General features: G+C 39.4%; 1 protein-coding gene and 1 long non-coding RNA gene across 12 annotated transcripts in view; both read right to left on the bottom strand.

Moving 5' to 3' along the window:
- Positions 1–1,472, bottom strand: part of LOC138987176 (uncharacterized) — a 46,173-nt gene extending 44,701 nt beyond the window's left edge. For 10 of the 11 annotated variants that reach the window (XR_011463576.1, XR_011463575.1, XR_011463574.1 and 7 more), the window contains exon 1: positions 1,359–1,471. This is a non-coding gene — a long non-coding RNA (uncharacterized lncRNA). Of the gene's footprint in view, positions 1–1,358 lie in introns of all 11 variants that reach the window. The other variant, XR_011463579.1, reaches the window with a different exon arrangement.
- Positions 1,473–10,616: 9,144 nt separating this feature from the next.
- On the bottom strand, positions 10,617–13,524 carry LOC138987175 (endogenous retrovirus group K member 13-1 Env polyprotein-like). The gene is given in 1 exon segment (XM_070367062.1): positions 10,617–13,524. A coding segment is annotated over 1 exon segment (1,134 nt). The 5' UTR covers positions 12,710–13,524; the 3' UTR covers positions 10,617–11,575.
- Between the last annotated feature and the right edge of the window lie 351 nt (positions 13,525–13,875).

The following is a 13,875-nucleotide window of genomic DNA, read 5'->3' as shown; positions in this document are numbered from 1 at the left end:
CAGAAACTCCTTAGAAGAATATTTTAAAAGTCAGACATTACTTCAAGATCTGAATCATGGTACAGTACAGGTACCAGGAATGAAATCTAAAGAAAGAAATGGAAATGGGAAACACTAATAGAAAAAGAATCTGTGGAACTTGGTAAACGACTGGATGGGCTTCCCAGGTGGCTCAGTGGTAAAGTATCCACCTGCCAATGCAGGAGAGGAGATGCAGGATCCATCCTTGAGTCAGGAAGGACCCACTCCAGTATTCTTGCCTGAAAAATCTGCAGACAAAGGAGCCTGGCGGGCTACCGTCCATGGGGTTGCAGGAGTCTGACAGGACTTAGTGACTGAACAACAACAACTGTGGTTTTAGAATTTCTAAATGCTCCACAGGTGATTCTACTTGCAGCCAAGGTTAAGAACCACAAATAGGAGCTCTTTCAATCTATTTGTTTTCACTTAGAGAGATGATTTTCAACCCTGGCTACACTTTAGAATTATTTGAGGAGCTTTAAAAATGTATCAGTATCTACACCCTGCCCTTAGAAATTCTGATTTAATTTGTAACTTTTTATTGGCTGTGCCAGGTTTTAGTTGTGGCATTTAAACTTTTAGTTGCAACATGTGGGACCTAGTTCCCTGACCAGGAAGCAAACCTGGATCCCCTGCATTGGGAGCGCAGAGTCTTAGCCACTCGACCACCAGGGAAGTCCCTTAATTTGTAACTTTTTAGAAGTTCCACCGTTGTTTGTAATGTGCAGGCAGGGCTGAGAACACTCAAGTGAAGCATTCAGTTTAAACGATCATTTATTAACTATTTTTTTCAAATGAATGTAAAATGAAGAGAGAATTCAGTATTTACAGAATCCAAACCTTCTAATTAGATGAAATATAAACCAACCTATTTTCATCTGCTTGTTATAATTTCACAATAAATTTTGCCTGGAGTTAGCTACAATAATATCCATTTTTTTCAAAACCTCATTTTGAATAAAAAATAAAATCAGTTGATGACCACTGAGATTGGATAACCATTTATGAAACATGCATTATTCAAGTGTTCAAAATATAATATAAAATAAATTGATTATAATCACAACCACAATTATATATCTTAGGATAGAGTGAGATCTTCAGAAACAGAGGTAAAAAAAAATATATGTCTAAAATGTATTTCTAAGTAAAAGTAAATAATCAGGATACAATTCTATTACTGAAGTCTAAATAAAAAAACATCAAGCAGAACATTTAAGCACTTTCCAGTTAACTGCACTACAGCATGATTTCAGAAGTATGAAACATAAAAAAATTTTTTTTCAAAAAGAAAAATGCTTCCAAATGACCTTTTATAAAATGGAAAACTGGCTTACCTCTTCCCTATGATTCTTAATTGGCATACAAAGAATACTTTGTGTCTTGTAGCCTGTAATTTGGTCAACTTCTGCATTGAATCGAGGATCCTAGTAAGGAAGATGAAATTCAATTTAGTGACTGACTTGTTCAATGATTGATGCCATTTTTCTGATTTATAGGATTAGAGAAATCTAACCTTTGACTTACCTTGTTGCTCTGAATGTTAAATTTTATCATTGTAAAACGTATCAAATCATATAAGTACATATAATCTTTGACAAAGATAAATTTAAAGTTTTTTAAGGAAGCTAGTGTTCATGAATAAATACAGATGCAAACAAATGTTAAGAAATAAAGAAAATTCAAAAGAGTAACCAGTGTAGACAGTCTCACTTAAACTCCAGAAAAAGTGACAACTCTCCTCTTCTGTAATACAATTTGCCTATTCCCATCTCATTGATTCTTCTGAAAAAGGAAAGCATCTCTGGTCTGAAATGTTTTCCTATAAAACTCACCACCTCCAAAATGACCTTTCCAATACTGATGTTACCTCCCTTGTAACGAATGACCTTGTTCTGTGAATAGAGGAGCATGATGGGCTATAGTACATTGGGCCACAAAGAGTTGGACAAGACTGAGCATAACACAATAGCAACAAATGATTGTTTATCTATTACCTCAGTATTCTGTATTTCTATCTCAGATGTTCATAAGAATTAAAATCTTTTCTTTTTTATTTAATAAAAGTGTATGGCCTTCATCAAACTATAAACAACTCCTTAATCTTCTGAATCTCTTTCCCCTTTCACAAAGTACATCCTTGCACATCCAATAATCACAAAGGGCTTTTGAAACGTGTAAAAGTTCAAAATGTAGGTTAAAGAAAAAAAAGATGCATGCTATTTTCCATTAAACCAGATTAAGAAGATTAAAGGTAGGCTGTAAACTCTGTGAGGGTTGGTTCATTGCTGTATTCCCAAGATCAATTCAGGAACTCAAAAACATTTGTTAAATAATGTTAAATAAATGAAGCAATTCATTAACAACTGATACCACAGTTATCCAATGTGATCATTTTTAGCTTACTATAGCTTAAAATAAATCTTGTAGAGGTAGGATAAGCTCAAGGAAATGGACAGATATGAGCACATGAGATACAGTTAGAATGGAAGCAAATGTACCAGAATATAAATATCTGAACAAATATTGTTCCCTTCAAAGCAGCAGCCTTAGGAACTTACATACTCAACCTAATAATAGAATTATTGCTGTAAAAACTCTGCTTTTGGAATTCCCTTTGGAAAATATGGAGCAGTCACACTGGAAAAATCCCCATCTTTGAAGGTCATTTCTATTTTTTTTTTTTTTATTAGTCTAACGTCACGCAAAGCCAAAGCTGTGAATGAAGTAAATGATTACACTAAATTCCATCAAACTAGGGTCAGAAATGAGGCTAATTTTCCCATTTAGAGGGCTGAATTTGGCCTTAAAGACAAACTTTCAAAGTTACAAAATGGGGGCAAATCAACATATTTTATATTATAAATGAACACTATTGCATTTTAATTTTTCTGCAAACATGTTCAAAGTTGTATTGAAAAGACAGAGAAAATCTTGCCTGAATGTTTCCAAAAAACAGTTTTAAATAACATGCTATATTGCAAGGTATCTAAAGAAAGCAGACAGGCTACTGATATGGATGAATTAAAAGAAGTTAAGCATTATGAATCTATATAGGGAATTATTCCATAGGCTAATAATCAAAACATGAATGGAAATGCATCCTCAGCAATTATTTTGTTAATGAATATCTGAATCACAAGACCAATTTATAAAGAAGAGGATTAAACCCAACTATCTAATCAAAGCAAGAGTTTGAAATGTATAAGACTTCCACAGATTTTGTGTATATTGGAAGTTTAAAATAAACAGCAACCTGGGATTTCACTCTTCAGTGAACGAAGTAGGAGAAATGTCTGCCTCAAAATCACTTTAAGAGAATTTTGGCATCTCAAAGAATTTGCCTTTGGCAATGCACTCAGCACAAGGGCTACAAACACGGAGAACTAACGCTTCTAGGTCCAGGAGCCACTGAAAGAAAAATGGAGCACTATTATTGCTATTGTTATTTCTTTCACTGTTTATGAGAACATGGCAGTGAAAAAAAAAAAAAACAAAACTTAAATATCCATCTCCTATAAAAAGCAACTAGTACCAGACTTGTCCTCCTGCTGGAAAATATCCGACCAGATCAAACAACTGAGACAGCTAAACCGCACACCGTGCAGAGGCCGCACATGGCTGCCCTGCGGTAATCTCGCTCCTCCAGGCAGCACTCCTCCCACCAAGGAGAAGGCAGGTGGTCCGCAAAGGAACCACAGTTCCAAACGGAACTGAATTCAGGGCTTCTAAAGTGCTTTACAAATAGCTGATGAAAGAAGAGAAGTGAAGGGCAAGGGAGAAAGGGAAAGATACACCCAACTGAAAGCAGAGTTCCAGAGAAGAGCAAGGGGAGATAGGAAGGCCTTCTTAACCGAACGATGCAAAGAAATAGCAGAAAACAACAGAATGGGAAAGACTAGAGAGCTCTTCAAAAAAACTGGATATATCAAGAGAACATTTCATGCAAGGATGGACACAACGAGGGACAGAAGCAGTACGGGCCTAACAGAAGCTGAAGAGATTAAGACGAGACGGCAAGAATACACAGAAGAACTGTACAGAAAAGGTCTTAATGACCCAGATAACCACGATGGTGTGATCACTCACCTAGAGCCAGACATCCTGGGGTGTGAAGTCAAGAGGGGCTTAGGAAGCATCACTACGAACAAAGCTAGTGGAGGTGAAGGAATTCCATCTGAGCGGTTTCAAATCCTAAAAGGTGATGCTGTTAAGTGCTACACTTCTGACAGCAAATTTAGAAAACTTAGCAGTGGCCACAGGACTAGAAAACGTGTTTTCATTCCAATCCCAAAGAAGGGCAATGCTAAGAATTTTCAAGGTCAGTTGAGTTGCTCAGTCCTATCTGACTCTTGCGACCCCATGGACTGCAGGACACTAGGCCTCCCTGTCCATCACCATTTCCCAGAGCTTGCTCAAACTCATGTCCATTGAGTCAGTGACGCCATCCAACCGTCTCATCCTCTGTCGTCCCCTTCTCCTCCTGCCTACAATCTTTCACTTCATCAGGGTCTTTTCCAAAGACTCAGTTCTTCGCATCAGGTGGCCAAAGTATTGCAGCTTCAGCTTCAGCATCAGTCCTTCCAATGAATATCCAGGACTGATTTCCTTTAGGACCAACCGGTTTGATCTCCTTGCAGTCAAGGGACTCTCAAGAGTCTTCTCCAGCACCACAGTTCAAAAGCATCAGTTCTTTGGCGCTCAGCTTTCTTTATGGTCCAGCTCTCAATGTGTAAACTACCGCACAGCTGTGCTCATTTCACATGCTAGCAGGGTTATGCTCTAAATCCTTCAAGCTAGGTTTCATCAGTACGTGAACCAAGCATTACTTCCAAATGTACCAGTTGGGTTCAGAAAAGTCAAATGAACCAGAGATCAAATTGCCAATATTTCTCTGATCACAGAGAAAGGAAGGGAATTCCAGAAAAAAAAAAAAAAAAAATTCGTTTGACTATGGTTGTTTGACTAGGTTAAAGCCTTTGACTGTGTGGATTACAATAAACTGGAAGATTCTTAAAGAGATGGGAATACCAGACCACCTTACCTGTCTCCTGAGAAATCTGTATGCAGGTTAAGAAACAACAGTTAGAACCAGACATGGAATAAATGACTGGTTCAAAACCGGGAAAGAAGTGTGACAAGGCTGTATATTGTCACCCTTAAATTAAATTAAATTGTAACAATTTAATAAAAATTGCTAAGTTTTATTTAACTTAAGGAGATCCAACCAGTCTATCCTAAAGGAGATCAGTCCTGAGTGTTCACTGGAAGGACTGATGTTGAAGCTGAAACTCCAATAGTTTGGCCACCTTATGAGAAGAACTGACTCATTTGAAAAGACCTTCATGCTGGGAAAGATTGATGGCAGGAGGTGAAGGGGATGACAGAGGATGAGATGGTTGGATGGCATCACTGAGTCAATGGAATGAGTTTGGGTAAACTCCGGGAGTTGGTGATGGACAGGGAAGCCTGGCATGCTGTGGTCCATGGGGTCGCAAAGAGTTGGACACGACTGAGCGACTGAATTGAACTGAAATGCAGAGTACATAATGCAAAATGCTGGGCTGGATTTTTCAGTCATATGCTGGACTCAAGATTGCTGGGAGAAATATCAACAACTTCAGAAATGCAGATGATACCACTCTAATGGCAGAAAGTGAAAAGGAACTAAAGAGCCTCTTGATGAGGCTGAAAGAGGAGAGTGAAAAATCTGGCTTGAAACTCAACATTCAAAAAACTAAGATCATGGCATCCAATCCCACCACTTCATGGCAAATAGAAGGAAAAAGTAGAAGCGGTGACAGATTTTATTTTCTTGGGCTCCAAAATCACTGCGGATAGTAACTGCAGCCATTAAATTAAGACACTTGCTCCTTGCAAGGAAAGCTATGACAAACCTAGATAGTGTATTAAAAAGTAGAGACATCACTTTGCTGACAAATATCCGTCCAAGTCAAAGCTATGGTTTTTCCAGTAGTCATGTACAGCTGTGAGAGTTGGACCAGAAAGAAGGCTGAGCACTGAAGAATTGATGCTTTATTACTGTGGTGCTGGAGAAGAATGTTGAGAATCCCTTGGACAGCAAGGAGATCAAACTAGTCAGTCCTGAAGGAAATCAATCCTGAATATTCACTAGAAGCATGAATGCTGAAGCTGATGCTCCAATAGTCTGGCCACCTGATGCAAAGCCCTTCATTGGAAAAGACCCTGATGCTGGGAAAGACTGAAGGCAGAAGGAGAAGGGGACAGCAGAGGATGAGATGGTTAGACAACATCGCAGATTCAATGGACTAAATTTGAGTGAAGTCAGGATACAGTGAAGGACAGGGGACTCTGGCATGCTGCAGTTCATGCAGTCGCAAAGAGTTGTACAAGCCTGAGGGACTGAGCAACAACAATAACAAAAGTGCTTGGATGTGCAAGGCAAAGTACCTGATAAGACAGGCTGTGTTGTGGGTGGGGGAGGGTGTAAAGGAGGAGTAGCAGAAGACAGCGGCTAGCCAGGCTCAACATGTATTTGGGAAGACTCTTAAGAGAACAAGCAAGCAAAAAAAAAAAAAAAAAAAAAAAAAAAAAAAAAATAAATAAAAAAAAGAACAAGCAAAAATACCTACCTGAAAGCTGAAAGTGGAATGGTGCTACCAATTATAAAACTTTTTGAAGACACTGGGGTCCCACTCATCAGAGGTACCTTCCAGTAATTTCACTGCCTGCAAGAATAAAGGTCAGCCCTGTTTTAAAAGAAGATGATATAATCCTAATGACTTTCAACAGTCACAATGTCCAGCCTACAATAAACATAATCACAACAAATGAAGAAATAGGGAACTACAACCCATAATGAAGAAAAAGAACAGGCAATAAAAAATGACCCCAGGATGATTCAGATATTGGAATTAACAACAAGGACTTCAAAGAAGGTATTATAAATGTATTTAAAAACTTAAAATATGGTAATAATGAATAGATGGGAATCTCTGCAAAGAAAGAAAAAAAAAAAATTTAAAGCCAAATGGAAATTCTAGAACTAAGAAGTACAAAGTCTAAAATGAAGAGTTGACTGATTAACAGCAGCTTGGATGAGTCAGTGATCTGAAGGTAGACTGACAAATACCTGATCAAAAAGACTGAGAGGAAAACAACAACTGTAACAAGTTAACAGAGCCTCAACGTTCTCCAGGACAACATTAAATGGCCTAGCATATATACAATTGGAGTCCAAAGAGAAGAAAATGGGGCTGAAAAAAAATATTTACACATGACCAAACATGTCCTAAAGTCAGTGAAAACCTTAAACATATACACATAGTGTGAAAATTATACATAACATGAAACGTGTAAGACATGAAGGCTGCTGACTTCTCATAAGAAAAGTGAAAGCCAGAAACAAGTGGGAAAACATTTAAATATTGAAAGAAAACTACTGTTACCTGAGAAGTATCTTTGCAGTAAAGATTATCTTTCAAGATTATAGGCAAAATGATGATTTAAACAAAATCAGAGAATTTGTCACCATCAGACCAATCCAAAAGAAATACTAATGAAAGTTCTTCAGCCTGAAGAAACAGATTCAACAGAAAGGAATAAAGAGCTTGGAACTTGGCCTGAGCACAAGCACAAACATATAAACAATAAGAAAATGGACCCAAAAAGATACTGCTGTGATTTATGTCCACGAGCGTCCTGCCAACATTTCTCTCTAGGAGTTTTATGGTAACGGGTCTTACATTTGGGTCTTTAATCCATTTTGTGTTTATTTTTGTGTATGGTGTTGTAGAATGTTCTAATTTCATTCTTTCACATGTCGCTGTCTAGTTTTCCCAGCACCACTTATTGAAGAGACTGCCTTTTGTCCAGTGTATTTCTGCCTCTTTTGTTGTAGAATGGAATATTACTCAGTCATGAGAAAGAATGAAATCATGTCATTTGCACAACATGGATGGATCTAAGATTATCACACTAAATGAAGTAAGTCAGACAGAGAAAGGTAATTATGATACTGCTTGTGTGTGGAAGCTTAAAAAAAAAAAAAAAAAAAGACACAAATTAACTTATTTACAAAACAGAAATAGATCTATACACACAGAAAACAAACTTATGATTATCAAAGGGGAAAATGTGAGGCAATAAATAAGGAGTTTGGGATTAACAAACTGTATATAAAAAAGATAACCAATAAGGGCCTACTGTAAAGCTGGGGACTATATTCATTATTTTATAATAACCTAAAAGGAAAAAAAATCTGAAATATAATATATGTATATGTGCATATATATATACACATATATATATATACACACACACACATAAACTTACCACTGTGCTATACATCTGAACATGCCACTGTAAATCAGCTATACTTCAATTAAAAAAAAAAAAAAAGGAAGCCTGGTCCTTCATTTTTGGAGGAAGAAAACAAAAGGTACCTTGAGGTGTTAGATTGAAATCAGAGGTAATAATTTATTGTTTATAATATAGTGGGTAGCTAGCTATAGGAATAAATAAAATATTAGTGTATGTTAGTTTGTTTATTTTTTTTTTCTAGTTTCTATCTGCTGAAAAAAAACTAGTAGCAATGAGCATGCCTAGTGCCTAGATCTTGGTTTTAAAATACCATCCCTTCCACTGAGAGGAACCAGGGTCCCTAGGTTGATGGCAAGGAAAGTATAAGGTAAGTCTAGAACATCCTGCTAAATAGTTAAAACTTTCAGCTTCCCCAGAAAACAAGAAAATGCTAAGAGTGATGTGGGAACATATCAAAAAGACACCGGTTCAGTCACTCAGTTATGTCTGACTCTTTGCGACCCCATGGAGTGCAGCACGCCAGGCCTCCCTGTCCATCACCAACTCCAGGAGCCTGCTCAAAGGCATGTCCATTCAATGGGTCATGCCATCCAACCATCTCATCCTCTGTCATCCCCTTCTTCTCCTGCCTTCAATCTTTCCCAGCATCAGGGTCTTTTCAAATGAGTCACTTCTTCACGTCAGGTGGCCAAAGTATTGGAGCTTAAGCTTCAGCATCAGTCCTTCAAATGACTATTCAGGACTGATTTCCTTGAGGATGGACTGGTTGGATCTCCTTGCAGTCCAGGGGACTCTCAACACTCTTCTCTAACATCACGGTTCAAAAGCATCAATTCTTCGGCTCTGTTTTCTTTATAGTCCAACTCTCACATCCATACAGGACTCCTGGAAAAAACATAGCTTTGACTAGACAGACCTTTATTGGCAAAAGTAATGCCTCTGCTTTTTTTAATGTGCTGTCTAGGTTGGTCATAGCTTTTCTTCCAAGGAGCAAGTCTTAATTTCATGGCTGCAGTCACCATCTGCGGTGATTTTGGAGCCCCAAAAAATAAAGTCTGTCACTGTTTCCACTGTTTCCCCATCTATTTCCCATGAAGTGATGGGACCAGACGCCATGATCTTAGTTTTCTGAATGTTGAGTTTTAAGCCAACTTTTTCAGTCTCCTCTTTCACTTCCATCAAGATGCTCTTTAGTTCTTTTTTGCTTTCTGCCATGAGTGTGGTGTCATCTGCACATGTGAGGTTATTGATATTTCTCCTAGCAATCTTGATTCCAGCCTGTGCTTCATCCAGCCTGCAGTTTCGCATGATGTACTCGCATATAAGTTAAATAAGCAGGGTGACAATATACAGCCTTGATGTACTTCTTTCCCAATTTGGAACCAGTCTGTTGTTCCATGTATGGTTCTAACTGTTGCTTCTGGACCTGTGTACAGATTTCTCAGGAGGCAGGTCAGGTGATCTGGTATTCCCATCTCCTTAAGAATCTTCCACAGTTTGTTGTGATCCACACAGTCAAAGGCTTTGGCGTAGTCAATAAAGCAGAAGTAGATGTTTTTCTGGAGCTCTCTTGCTTTTTTGATGATCCAACGGATGTTGGCAATTTGATCTCTGGTTCCTCTGCCTTTTCTAAATGCAGCTTGAACATCTGGAAGTTCACGATTCATGTATTGTTGAAGCCTGGCTTGGAGAATTTTGAGCATTACTTTGCTAGCGTGTGTGAGAGATGAATGCAATTGTCCAATAGTTTGAACATTCTTTGGCACTGTTTTTTTCTTTGGGATTGGAATGAAAACTGACCTTTTCCAGTCCTGTGGCCACTGCCGAGTTTTCTAAATTTGCTGGCATATTGAGTGTAGCACTTTCATAGCATCATCTATTGGACACAATTGAGTGACTTCACTTTCACTTTTCACTTTCATACACTGGAGAAGGAAATGGCAACCCACTCCAGTGTTCTTGCCAGGAAAATCCCAGGGACGGGGAGGCTGGTGGGCTGCTGCCAGGGTCCAGCCCGGCTGATCCAGGGAGTTCAAGCGGGGATGGCGTCGGTGAGGATCAGGATACAATAGCTTCAATTAGATATTAATTAGAGATGTAAAGAGTAATAAAATGAGGATAGCTCAGTAGGAAAATTCAGTGGAGAAAAGAGGCTGAGTAGCTTGGTTTACGTGGGAGACCAATAAAACTTCAAGACAAGAAGCTTGCACCACTTACGTAGGCCACAGGCGTCCTTCCGTTCTCCCCCAAGGAGAGGAGACACTGAGGCCTCCTGGTCGGATCTTAGAAGCCCAGGCATAATTAGTAAGCATGGTGGGTTCCGCGCTCCAGATGGAGAGTCGGCCAGAATTTGAGAGAGAAAGACATGGGGAGACCAGTATTTTGAGGAACTGATCCCCATTCTTTATTTTCCATGGTCTACTTTTATACACTGAGATGTTATGCAAAAGTCACACGGGGTCAGCAGTCCTGACTTTTATCAAAGTCAGGTGCTTCATACAAATGTATACAGAGATCTTAGGGGTGTTACATCATCTTCTGGCCAGGGGGCCTGCTGACAATTTATGACCCTCTCCTTGTGACAGCAGTCAGTCAACCAGGACACTTATTTCTCCAGGGGTGATTATTCTCAAAACAGATGCCACGCAAATAAAGTTAAATTCCTATAGGGTGAGGATATAGTGGGTTTTAGTTAAGGAAAGAATTTACTTAGCCTAAGGTCTAACGTGATTTATATCAAAGGTTAATACTTATTTCTTCTATATATTCATTAATGTGTGTAAGGGCAGGGGATATGGAGACTTAGCAACAAACATTGGCTCAACAAATGAAAAACCCTTCACCAATACAATTTCTAATCAGCCTATTATACTTACACTAATAGTTTTCTAACTTTTCTAAGGAACCTGTTTTTAGAAGGTTTAAAGCATCTCGTGCCTCTCACAGTTGGGAGGCTGTGAGCAATCACATGTGGCCAGGACAAGCCTGTCAGGCAGGCTAGAGAACCTTCAGGGGAGTTTGTAGGTTAAAACACTCTTGTCACGCCCAGGAGTTTTTATTAACTGGAGCTCTAGGTTAACTCCTTCTCTGAAAGAGGTGGTGGGGGACAGCCCCCCATAAAGTCAGAGGTGTAGGTGGGAGCACAAAGTAGTAAAGCAGGCAGCCTCTGGTTATGGGGGTAGATGCTCGAGGATTTCCAGGGGGACTCCTGAGGCTCGATCCCACCTTTGCGTATGTCAGGCCTCCTTCCTTATGACCTTTGCCACGGGCGGAGTGCCTCACTCTGGCCCCCAACATCTCCCCCGTTTTTATTTCTTAAAACAGCCAGATGCAGCTCAGTCGCGAGCTTCCGAATGCTCTGCTGAAGAATCCTGACAATACAAGGAAGAATGATTATGAGAAGTAGGATTAGAGCACCAACGACAGCATAACTAGGGATATTAGACAGAATATTTTTCCCAGAAATAAAGTTAGAGAAGGTATGAAAAAAGTCATTAGCTGCTCCAGCGGTGGTAAAATCCAGTCGAGAGTGTTCCAAGGTCTGTATTTGATTATGAAGTTTCCCTAAGTCCAGGCCAATATCAGAACTATTCCAAACACCTGAGATATGATTTTTAATCTTTTCCCATTCATAATCTGTCTCGTTTACCTTCAAAGATGTCACGCATATCCACCTGTAATCAGTGTGGCATGTCAAAGCCATCTTCACTTTTAAAGCCTGTAACTCAGTCCCAATATGCATAATTGCCTCTTCTAAGGCGTCTACTCTCATCTCCAATTTTCTATCTATAGCTTCCTGAGTTGCTAGAGTTACAGAAACATTTTTAGACATGATATCAACATATTGGGCAGTATGCACTTGTTGAGTCAATGATATTGCTGCTGCAGTAACAGAACTAATTGCTGCTATTAAAGCTGATATTCCTAAAATAAGTAAGCCCACAAACCGTCACGATCGCATTAAATCCTGTAGTTGTTGTAACACGGTGAGACCATAATTGTCATACCAGTGGGAGGTCACTGTCATGGGTATCATGAGATAGGGTGGGCATTGCAACACCACAAAAGAGCAAACATTATATTGAGGGGTCAAACAGGATGAAAGCATACATTGTTCATAAGTTATCACATTAGGTCCACCTGAATAATTCATGTGTACATTAAGTTTGTTGGAGTCATTAGTAAAAAGGAAAACATAAGGCGAGGGTAAACAAGCTAAAACAGAATAAGTGGAATTGTTATCTGGGCGAGATAAAGAAACGGGGGCAGTAGCAGCAAGGGCTCTCCAAATCTCAGGTTGCCAATCGGTTTTGCTTTTAGCTGTATAAGACAGCATAGGAGGAGCAAATTGGTTAATATGCCATCTAGTGGCTTGCGTAGGCATCCTCAGTGTCTCCTCTCCTTTGGGAGAACAGAAGGACGCCTGTGGCCTACGTAAGTGGTGCAAGCTTCTTGTCTTGAAGTTTTATTGGTCTCCCACGTAAACCAAGCTACTCAGCCTCTTTTCTCCACTGAATTTTCCTACTGAGCTATCCTCATTTTATTACTCTTTACATCTCTAATTAGTATCTAATTGAAGCTATTGTATCCTGATCCTCGCCGACGCCATCCCCGCTTCGAACTCCCTGGATCAGCTGGGGCTGGACCCCGGCAGGCTGCCGTCTATGGGGTCGCACAGAGTCGGACACGACTGACGCAACTTAGCAACAGCAGACTGAGCCAAAAGGACGTAGGAGCCAATAAATTGGATATGATCTGAGAATATGAATAAGACAGTAACACCACATAACTCATTAAAAAAATAAAAATCCATGCATCCATAATGATAGAAATAATGTGAATAAAGAAGGCAAAGCTCTTCTTTACATTAGAATGTTAACTAATACATATAGATGGTATTATTGATATAAAGTTGGAAAATTAGTAGATGCCCAAAGTGGTAAGTGCACTGAGAAGGAAAAGAGCATTCACACAATATCAAAATAACGTCCCTATAGATATTTATTAATTACAATGGGAAAACTGTGTCTTTATAGTGAAACACTTAGTGGGCACCACTTTAACCCACTTACCATGTTTAACATCATCAAAAATGTGGTAAAGTAACATCGTGTGCTACCTGGTCACGCATGCTAAGAAGGTCTGTGGTATAATCACAAAACATGTTTGGTCTGGCATTAGATCTCTTCAAACCCTTGGAATTACCTGACTGATAGTCTTTTTTATATTTCGTAAAAAGCCCCTGCCAAGCATACCTGAGCTCACGGTAAGGCAGTCTCATGGGGGAGAAGGCCTCAAATAGCTTCAGGACTGGGGCTGGCTGCCAGGAAAACCAACTGAGCGATTAGAGGATCAGAACGTTCAGCCCTGCCACTGGATAAGGAAGAGGGGCCTGGAGACTGAGTCCAATCACCAATGGTCAATGATTTAATCAACAATCCCTACATACTGAAAAAAAAATCAGATTGAGGGAACTTTTGGGTAAAGGTCATCTACTGTGTGCTGGGATGGTGTTGCCATAGAGGGTGGACAAGGAAGTTTTGTGTCCCC

Source organism: Bos mutus, unplaced genomic scaffold (assembly GCF_027580195.1).
Source record: "Bos mutus isolate GX-2022 unplaced genomic scaffold, NWIPB_WYAK_1.1 CTG956, whole genome shotgun sequence".
Taxonomy (NCBI): domain Eukaryota; kingdom Metazoa; phylum Chordata; class Mammalia; order Artiodactyla; family Bovidae; genus Bos; species Bos mutus.
The sequence above is the reverse complement of the archived record's forward strand: the minus strand, read 5'-3'. Positions and strand labels throughout refer to the sequence as shown.